This window comes from Homalodisca vitripennis, chromosome 3 (genome assembly GCF_021130785.1).
Source record: "Homalodisca vitripennis isolate AUS2020 chromosome 3, UT_GWSS_2.1, whole genome shotgun sequence".
Classification (NCBI taxonomy): domain Eukaryota; kingdom Metazoa; phylum Arthropoda; class Insecta; order Hemiptera; family Cicadellidae; genus Homalodisca; species Homalodisca vitripennis.
In genome coordinates, this window is record NC_060209.1 from 206,978,901 (window position 1) to 206,989,844 (window position 10,944).

Consider the following 10,944-nt stretch of genomic DNA (forward strand, 5'->3'; position numbering starts at 1 on the left):
TTCAATATCCAACTTGACTAGTGACACAAAGTGTCTACATCGTTAACTAAACAGTAAACATATATTAACAAAACATCGGCATAAAGATGTATATTTGAATACTTTATGATTGAAGTAATATCGTTTATGTAAAGTGAGAATAGAAGGGACCTCTCGTAATAGTTTTACAAACAGACATTTTATCTCCTCCAGTGACACATGAGGTGCCAGTTCGGGAGCGGAACAGATGTGACACAAGGCACAACAGCCTTTAGTGACACAGATCTCGACCTTCGCCGCCAGGATATCCTACACTCTGGCATTTCCAACCTGACTGACCACTGCCTCCTTATTGGCGTGTCTTTGTTCATTGTCATCCACTAATATTTAAAGATAACAAGATCAGTGTACAAGAAGGCAACCGGCCAGTAACGACTGTACGGCTCTGTAATGATGAAGCCTGTCGGGCGAATGGCAGGTCAGATTAGTCCGGAGCTGACGAGGTTTAATTTATTTTCGATTGCCGTGTAATAAGGTTAATTACACGTAGCTCGAGCCGTCCACACGTACCGCGAGCTGGATTAGCTTCCTTGTAGCGTCAGACGTGCGGCCTCCTCTCCCACCGTCATCTATCTCTACAGTAGGCTATCATCCTTGTGACCCGCATCATTGAGCCAACTGTAAAAATCTATAACATAAAATCACTAACATCAAGTAAATTATCGGAAATTGGAGGGTACATGATATTTTCGACATAACACGAGGGGCTTGTTACCTATGATTATGTTAGCTAATTAGTTAGTTAGATTCGATTACTTAGCCATAGACTCAAAAAAGCAGTGAATGTCGAATGTTATATTCATAATTTCAAATGCCCGTTAATTATCTCTATGAGTGTACTCATTATTACTGATTGTGATAAATTTGTTTTGTAAAATATCGTTCGATTCAGTTACTGTACAAATGTATACATTTTGCTCAACATTGTGCTTTTACATTCTGTGCTTTCACATATTAAAAGGTGACCTACAGATTTAATATACGAGATGTGGTCAAAAAATACGGTGAGTGATTTCTTTATAGCGGCAACAGTTGGTGCTACGTCCATACGATATTATGTTCCTAGTAGCGTATCTGTAGAGCCAGGCAGCGACAAGTTTCAACACGCTGGCGCTTGTCAGTCGACTGCCAGAGACGCTAACAGTGAGTTCGTGTTTATCGTGCCTGTCGCGCATCATGGATCTCGAACAACATATTAACACTAAGTTATGTTTTAAGTTGGAAAATAATACCAAAGAAGCTGACGAAATGTTAAACTCTGTGTGTGACGATACTGTGGTAACTCTGAAGACTGTATAAAAGTGGTATAAACGCGGAAAAGAGTCGGTTAAAGACGACCAGAGTTCGGTAAGTCTATTAACCTAAAAAACAGACGACAATGAGTAAAATGTACAAACAATATGGTTCGTTCAAACAGGCGAATTCAAGACCTATCGGAAGATCTTAACATCTCATACGGTTCCGTTATAATTTGCAAATGAGACGACTGAGTGCAACATTTGTTCCTAGACCTTGGAGTGATAAACAGCAGGGCAATCGTGCGTTAGTCTGGACAGAGTTGAAAGATAGTCTTCAATCAAATCCGAAGTTCGTGGCCGAAGTTCGTGGCCAAAACCGTTCATGGAGTCGAAAGTCGGGTAACTATGGATATAAGACCGAAATGCAGAGTTCCCAGTGAAAATCCAGCTCATCTCCTCGCCCTAAAAAGCAGTTAAAATCGAACTAGATCATGCTCATTGTTGTTTCGATAGTGAGGGCATAGTGCGATCAGAATTCGTTCCAAGGGAAACAACTGTTAACTCTGAATTTTATAAGAGAGTATTGCAACGTTTGCGAAGCGGTGCCAAACATGGGCGAATGGCTTTCTTCTTCATCACGACAATATTCCATTAAACAAATCACACAGCCAGAGATGAAGGAGTGTGCAGTATTGCAGAAGTACGGCAGAACAGGGCGGGCCGCTACTATAGTACGAGATGCAGCACACAGCCAGAGATGCAGGGGTGTGCAGTATTGCAGAAGTACGGCAGGGCAGGGCGGGCCGCTACTATAGTACGAGATGCAGCACACAGCCAGAGATGCAGGAGTGTGCAGTATTGCAGAAGTACGGCAGGGCAGGGCGGGCCGCTACTATAGTACGAGATGCAGCACACAGCCAGAGATGCAGGAGTGTGCAGTATTGCAGAAGTACGGCAGGGCAGGGCGGGCCGCTACTATAGTACGAGATGCAGCACACAGCCAGAGATGCAGGGGTGTGCAGTATTGCAGAAGTACGGCAGGGCAGGGCGGGCCGCTACTATAGTACGAGATGCAGCACACAGCCAGAGATGCAGGAGTGTGCAGTATTGCAGAAGTACGGCAGGGCAGGGCGGGCCGCTACTATAGTACGAGATGCAGCACACAGCCAGAGATGCAGGAGTGTGCAGTATTGCAGAAGTACGGCAGGGCAGGGCGGGCCGCTACTATAGTACGAGATGCAGCACACAGCCAGAGATGCAGGAGTGTGCAGTATTGCAGAAGTACGGCAGGGCAGGGCGGGCCGCTACTATAGTACGAGATGCAGCACACAGCCAGAGATGCAGGAGTGTGCAGTATTGCAGAAGTACGGCAGGGCAGGGCGGGCCGCTACTATAGTACGAGATGCAGCACACAGCCAGAGATGCAGGGGTGTGCAGTATTGCAGAAGTTACGGCAGGGCAGGGCGGGCCGCTACTATAGTACGAGATGCAGCACACAGCCAGAGATGCAGGGGTGTGCAGTATTGCAGAAGTACGGCAGGGCAGGGCGGGCCGCTACTATAGTACGAGATGCAGCACACAGCCAGAGATGCAGGGGTGTGCAGTATTGCAGAAGTACGGCAGGGCAGGGCGGGCCGCTACTATAGTACGAGATGCAGCACACAGCCAGAGATGCAGGGGTGTGCAGTATTGCAGAAGTACGGCAGGGCAGGGCGGGCCGCTACTATAGTACGAGATGCAGCACACAGCCAGAGATGCAGGGGTGTGCAGTATTGCAGAAGTACGGCAGGGCAGGGCGGGCCGCTACTATAGTACGAGATGCAGCACACAGAGAGATGCAGGGGTGTGCAGTATTGCAGAAGTACGGCAGGGCAGGGCGGGCCGCTACTATAGTACGAGATGCAGCACACAGCCAGAGATGCAGGGGTGTGCAGTATTGCAGAAGTACGGCAGGGCAGCTATAGTACGAGTAGTCTGCAGCAGTATTGCAGAAGTACACGATGCAGCACAGAGATGCAGTAGAGTGATGCAGGTGTGCAGTATTGCAGAAGTACGGCAGGGCAGGGCGGGCCGCTACTATAGTACGAGATGCAGCACACAGCCAGAGATGCAGGAGTGTGCAGTATTGCAGAAGTACGGCAGGGCAAGGCGGGCCGCTACTATAGTACTAGATGCAGCACACAGCCAGAGATGTAGGAGTGTGCAGTATTGCAGAAGTACGGCAGGGCAGGGCGGGGCACGTGGCGGGCACACGACGGCCGGCGGTCGCTGGGACTTTCACCTTCACCTGCTCCAGTCCGCAGTTGCTGCTGGCCACAGATAAATCGTAAGCCTTTCCCAACACTGGACAAGCTCACAACATTCGCCCAGGACCACCATACGACGAGGTTCTCCAATCGTCTTGTCACAGTGTGAACTACATTACATCCGTAAACTGTGCAAAGCACTCTCTTAATGTCATGATGACATTATTTCAAAATATTGTTCCAGGGCAAACTGGTTAAAAAGTTCTTTAAGCATATTTTCTGCGAAACTATCATAATTTTTAAAAGGTAACTTTCTTGTGCCAATTCTCAACAATGTATAGCCTTGCTGAATAATGCACGGGTAAATTACAAGGTTCCAAATATTTAAATCTCACTGAAGCAATCACTCATTGAATAATTCATAACTGATCTCATAAAACCAATAGAATACTAGAACGTGAACAATCAATTAGCCTATTATCTAAAATAGACCATTTACGTAACCTTATGACTCGTAACAAACTAAATCTGAACAGGTTGAGAGATACGATTGTTAGAAACATTCTCGACTGGGGAACAATTTCATCAGTCCTTCTATGGCAGGTCCAGAAACATCTTCGGCTCGCAACAGGTCTTTAAATGTTAGCACTCAAGAATGTCTCAGGGTCAGGTCGGAGGATAAGCGAACATCATGGTCCTGGTCCAAAAACGAATTCCAGTGGACCATTTTATATGTTTACCATTTTAAATCTTGATATAGAGGTAGTAAAGTTACTTAACTTATTCCAAAGTTGACTCCTAACACTGGGCCAAGTAGACTTCGTAGTGGCTACTTAGAAGTGAATACGTTTTAAGAGCACAAACCTATATTTGCTATGTAGATAACATTCCATGTTAGCTAAAATATTTAATTTTTGTGTGAAATCAACCAATCCTATAAATCGACTTAATGACATGTGTTGATGAGTTACTGGGATCGAAATATTACAGATTTGTTCATTATGCGTTTTTCCTAGTGCCCACATCGTGCGTAGAGACAGACATTCGGCCTTTGTTATCAGAAACTGGTGGCAGAGTCTTCACTAAATGCTAAGCCAAGAAATAAGTGATAAAAAGAAAGGCCAAACATGGGTTGATTCCTTCCTTGGTTAGTATATTCTTTGCCAAGAAAAAATCATTTGGGGTTCCTCACACATGTATAGAGCGTAATATAATACCATATCCTATCGAAATAGACTACACAATAATTGGAAAGAGAATGTCTTCTAGACTGTGAGTAGCCTAAACACATGATTTAATCGTGCTCTCCATGCACCCATTTCCTCTTGCACAAAACGTCGATGTTTTGCAACTCGCATAATTGCAATTTAATTAATTTCTCAACTCCCTCAAGAGGTAATTGTGTGGGGCGAGACTCACGTGACGAGAGGCCGGGCTGGAATTTATGAATGGGGTGATTATAATAGTTGTGAGGCGGGTGTGTGTGGGTGGAGGTAGCACGCTACTCAGCAGCCTAGCCACATTAACATAGGGACAATCGCCGGTGGGAGAGCTGTGGGAGTCTACATTAGTGTCACCCCGTGAGCCGCGGTACACCACCACCACGGTCACCTTCGTGTCTTGTACCTTCCTCTTGATACAGCGTCTGGAGTGTTACACGCTACTCAGCAGCCTAGCCACATTAACATAGGGACAATCGCCGGTGGGAGTCTACATTACTTAGTGTCACCCCGTGAGCCGCGGTACACCACCACCACGGTCACCTTCGTGTCTTGTACCTTCCTCTTGATACAGCGTCTGGAGTGTTACACGCTACTCAGCAGCCTAGCCACATTAACATAGGGACAATCGCCGGTGGGAGTCTACATTAGTGTCACCCCGTGAGCCGCGGTACACCACACCACGGTCACCTTCGTGTCTTGTACCTTCCTCTTGATACAGCGTCTGGAGTGTTACACGCTACTCAGCAGCCTAGCCACATTAACATAGGGACAATCGCCGGTGGGAGTCTACATTAGTGTCACCCCCGTGAGCCGCGGTACACCACCACCACGGTCACCTTCGTGTCTTGTACCTTCCTCTTGATACAGCGTCTGGAGTGTTACACGCTACTCAGCAGCCTAGCCACATTAACATAGGGACAATCGCCGGTGGGAGTCTACATTAGTGTCACCCCGTGAGCCGCGGTACACCACCACCACGGTCACCTTCGTGTCTTGTACCTTCCTCTTGATACAGCGTCTGGAGTGTTACACGCTACTCAGCAGCCTAGCCACATTAACATAGGGACAATCGCCGGTGGGAGTCTACATTAGTGTCACCCCGTGAGCCGCGGTACACCCACGGTCACCTTCGTGTCTTGTACCTTCCTCTTGATACAGCGTCTGGAGTGTATACATCTAGTCTACATTAGTGTCACCCCGTGAGCCGCGGTACACCACCACCACGGTCACCTTCGTGTCTTGTACCTTCCTCTTGATACAGCGTCTGGAGTGTTACACGCTACTCAGCAGCCTAGCCACATTAACATAGGGACAATCGCCGGTGGGAGTCTACATTACTGTAGTGTCACCCCGTGAGCCGCGGTACACCACCACCACGGTCACCTTCGTGTCTTGTACCTTCCTCTTGATACAGCGTCTGGAGTGTTACACGCTACTCAGCAGCCTAGCCACATTAACATAGGGACAATCGCCGGTGGGAGTCTACATTACTGTAGTGTCACCCCGTGAGCCGCGGTACACCACCACCACGGTCACCTTCGTGTCTTGTACCTTCCTCTTGATACAGCGTCTGGAGTGTTACACGCTACTCAGCAGCCTAGCCACATTAACATAGGGACAATCGCCGGTGGGAGTCTACATTACTGTAGTGTCACCCCGTGAGCCGCGGTACACCACCACCACGGTCACCTTCGTGTCTTGTACCTTCCTCTTGATACAGCGTCTGGAGTGTTACACGCTACTCAGCAGCCTAGCCACATTAACATAGGGACAATCGCCGGTGGGAGTCTACATTACTGTAGTGTCACCCCGTGAGCCGCGGTACACCACCACCACGGTCACCTTCGTGTCTTGTACCTTCCTCTTGATACAGCGTCTGGAGTGTTACACGCTACTCAGCAGCCTAGCCACATTAACATAGGGACAATCGCCGGTGGGAGTCTACATTACTGTAGTGTCACCCCGTGAGCCGCGGTACACCACCACCACGGTCACCTTCGTGTCTTGTACCTTCCTCTTGATACAGCGTCTGGAGTGTTACACGCTACTCAGCAGCCTAGCCACATTAACATAGGGACAATCGCCGGTGGGAGTCTACATTACTGTAGTGTCACCCCGTGAGCCGCGGTACACCACCACGGTCACCTTCGTGTCTTGTACCTTCCTCTTGATACAGCGTCTGGAGTGTTACACGCTACTCAGCAGCCTAGCCACATTAACATAGGGACAATCGCCGGTGGGAGTCTACATTACTGTAGTGTCACCCCGTGAGCCGCGGTACACCACCACCACGGTCACCTTCGTGTCTTGTACCTTCCTCTTGATACAGCGTCTGGAGTGTTACACGCTACTCAGCAGCCTAGCCACATTAACCTAGGGACAATCGCCGGTGGGAGTCTACATTACTGTAGTGTCACCCCGTGAGCCGCGGTACACCACCACCACGGTCACCTTCGTGTCTTGTACCTTCCTCTTGATACAGCGTCTGGAATGTTACACGCTTGTAAAGAGTTGGCTCCGAACAGATCAGTGTCGCCTAGACTACAAAACTAGGTGATTTAGTTTATGCTAAACAACATTCACATTGTAGGAGTCAGTTGGCTTTGGCCAGTGGCATAGTTAATGCCTTGCGCTAAGAGAAATAATATATTTTCGTTAGCGAAAAGGCTTCACTATAATCACCAATTTTCTCCAACCATAGCCGTGTTAAAATACATACATTTAGGTATGTAGGCGTGTAAGTTGTTGATTATAGTAATATAATATAAAACCTATAAACACAACAAATAGAGCAACTAAACAACACATTGTCTGAGGATGCTGCAGGTTACTACTGTTCCGGCTGTCCTAACATACTACAAACAATTACAACAAAATTTTAAAAAGACATTATTCCAGAAAAAGTTACAAGCCCTTTTTTAAATGAAAATACTCAATGATTCTGTAACACAATAGATAATGATGTGCATATAGGAATTGAAACACTCGAGTAAATTACAGAAATATTCAAGATGGATGACTGATCATAACTCACCGCAGCGAAACAGCAAAGCGGTCCAGGTGCTTACCTGTAAAATAAATCAAACATTACATTCAAAATAATATAATATCAAACCTGTACACATCTGTACATAATTACATGCAGGATCACCTAGAGTAATGCTGAGGCTCCAATAATTAACAAATTACATGCGATACAACGTGAGATGGTCGGCCCAAGTCTCTGTAAGGACGAGTAAATGTGGCCGAAGTGGGCGCCCGCAATGTCCGATAGAGGAAGTGACCTTTGCGGTGATCCTATCTGGCGGTCTGCCAACAGTCATTACCAATTAGCTCGGTATCAGATGTAGATACATCTTGGCCCAGTAATCGACGCGATTATTGGGAAAGTCCTCCCAGCTCCACTTTAATACTGCCGCCGCGATAATCGGTACAGGCCGCCCGACAATAATATCCGTCAGATTTGCAATTCATCGTTCGCTATCTTTCCAAAAATGAAGGGCGGAAAAGTAAACATGTTCGCAAAATCACTGCCGCAGTTTTCAGCAGAGTCCCAAGCTTAATTCATAGCTTCTCGTACTATATAAAGAATGCACTCATTAATGTGTAGATTCAGAACAATTTCATACATGAACTTAAATTGTTTAGTACGGTTTTAAATCACCCCGGTTAGTTGGGCAACAGAAAGTTCTATACTAAAATAACTAGTATTAAGTTCATCATACTTGTTCTCTATTCTCGAGTTACGGGTAACTCACTGTGATGGATTCTTTACATATGAACTGGCATGACTGAAATAAACTTTACGAAATTAGTATCAGCTTTATTACGCTTGGAATCACGTTAATTTCGATCATATTATAAGCTTTTAAAGTAAAAATAAGTCTAAAGCACTCATGCTTATTGATATACTATGATTGGCGATTTGTTCTAAAATATATCACCTCTTCAATCAGTCTCATGTCAACGTTACAAAGTGAGACAATTACTACGCTTGTTGCAACACGCCAATACATCTGCCTACATTGTGGCTAATATTCCACAACATTCTCCTAAACCGTGCCGAGAATATAACGTGTCTCATATCAATGTCACCATCACAACTTACATTATACCAGCGACGCGATGGACACTTCCGCTTGAATAAACTGTTAAAGACCAATTATATGTTACTCACCACAAAGTAGAGCACATAAAGGTGATTACGTGAGAATGCAACTGGTAAAGAACTATAAATTAACTTTGATACGGAATTGCTGAACAAAAATAATTGAACGTTTCGTTGGAGAAAGCCGAACGCGTTCTACAGCCCATTCACAAAAGTCAACTCAAAAGTCAAACTGAACATATCAAACCTGTTACCTGTTCTATGTCAGCTGTCTACACGACCACCAAAATCAACAATTCGTACTAGATTTGTGAACGACTCGTGCCCACTACTTAATGGGTTAAGTACAAAAACGCAACTTGGAGTATTATCTACTACTGATCCTTCCCACCTACACTTTGTGATCTTAAAAGGGATATTCCTACAAATCTACCAGATGGAGGGGAATGACATTGTTTAGCGCGGTGTACAACATGGCTGTTACCTAAACTCCAGATGTAGCAGGACGCCACACTACCAGATGACTGTGGAGGTCTGGCAGGTGGACAGCGAAAGCAGGTTAGCGTGGTTTGTGGTGGTCGCGGAAACAAAGCCATGGAGGCGTGTTGTATAACCACATTCCTGACCATGTGTGTGGAAACTGTATCAGCTAGCGGCTAGCGGCTAGCGGCTCTGGCAAGCTCGCACGACTCCGACTGCTGCAGATCCCCTCAGGGCTATCAATCTATTTCTCACTTGAGTGAACCGAACCGAGCTGACCAAGTGAGCTCTAACCTTCTCAACTCCCATTACCTTTTATACACACATCTGTAATCGGTATAAATAACATGACATAACAATATATTATTTGTCACCAGTTTAAGCAGTGGCGGGGACTGAGGAGGACATGTGCAGTGTCCGGCGAGGTGTTGAGCAACACGTGTCGCCTTGGCATACAGAGTGCGGCCAGCCGTTTCCCAATGTGCCACAGTTTATCTGCCCGAATGCCAAGGCTGACACTGATACAGACTCCTGGGCGGGTCACATGTGCTGACATACACCGACCGTCCGCCTTAAAGGGCAGGTGGATTTACCACTATAATATTATTCGGGTTAAAATTGTGTGACCTTAATGTTCTCTAGGTGAAAAACAACAAAGGCAGTACTACTTGAAGCACTACTTCACCACTGTTACAACATGCCATTACACGTATCATACTAACGCCAGTTACAATGGGAAACTCATGAGAAAATAAGTGATTATGGTCAAAGGTGTACAAATTGGCATTTGCTTAACATTACATCAAATATTATCCTGAAATGAATGTTAAAAGTGAGATCAAAAAAACATTTATAAAAAGTTCAGGATATCTAAGTAATTTTAAAAGAAAAAGTTAGAGAAATCAAAGTATTTACGAACAACTGGGTAGCCCTATAAATCGTAGATTCCGATTGCTCTGAACGAAATAAACAACTAAGAAATGACTGACCATGGGGCGGGCTTTACCTCTCGCAGAGAACGGTAGAGGACTGTCTGTTATAATGGGCCTATTGCAAAAACTTCCAGAGTCTCGTTTTTGACGTTGTTGTGATCCGGGGTACAATTATCACAGTTAGTAGAGCCTATCCCCTGGGGTGACCCCAGTTACGGATCAGGGTCGCCGCACCGCACCAGATACTCCACTCCCGTTATTGGAGCTCATAAATCACGCCTAACCTTCTCTTATTCTTTATATTCTTTTTATGTTTCCTTTCTCTTTTTACCGACAACTTACTCGCTACTTTATGTTTCGCTTGACTACGTTGTCTTCAATACAATAACATCTTATTGAGACATCGCTGAAGGATACTTTCACCGCTCCTCGGTAATAGCTGTCGTATATTTGTAAATGTAAATACAGCCACAATGGTCAGATTTAGAGAAGACGAATGATTTTAGAATATCACCTGTGAAATTTGCAATCCAAACGGTGAATTGTGTATTTTTACCAAGAGACATGAACGTGCGATCGTCCAGGAACCGATGGCCTGAGTGTTGAAGTCCGCCGATAATACTGACAATCATTGTCGCCTTTATGGCTATAGCACATTCAGGGTCGGCGTTAATGACT

At 45.7% G+C, this 10,944-nt stretch overlaps 1 protein-coding gene across 1 annotated transcript; it reads left to right on the forward strand.

Annotated features, from left to right (window-relative positions):
• Positions 1-3,115: 3,115 nt before the first annotated feature.
• On the forward strand, positions 3,116-3,600 carry LOC124358575. Its single transcript, XM_046810878.1, has 2 exons — positions 3,116-3,203; positions 3,310-3,600. Exons 1-2 carry the CDS (start codon positions 3,177-3,179, stop codon positions 3,598-3,600), a joined length of 318 nt encoding a protein of 105 aa, XP_046666834.1. The 5' UTR covers positions 3,116-3,176.
• Positions 3,601-10,944: the final 7,344 nt, after the last annotated feature.

Coding starts and splice junctions, on each gene's coding strand:
- LOC124358575 (XM_046810878.1), top strand. CDS start 3,177: ATGCAGCACACAGCCAGAGATGCAGGG. Junction 3,204..3,309: donor ACACAGCCAGAGATGCAGGG/GTGTGCAGTATT, acceptor AGAGTGATGCAG/GTGTGCAGTATTGCAGAAGT.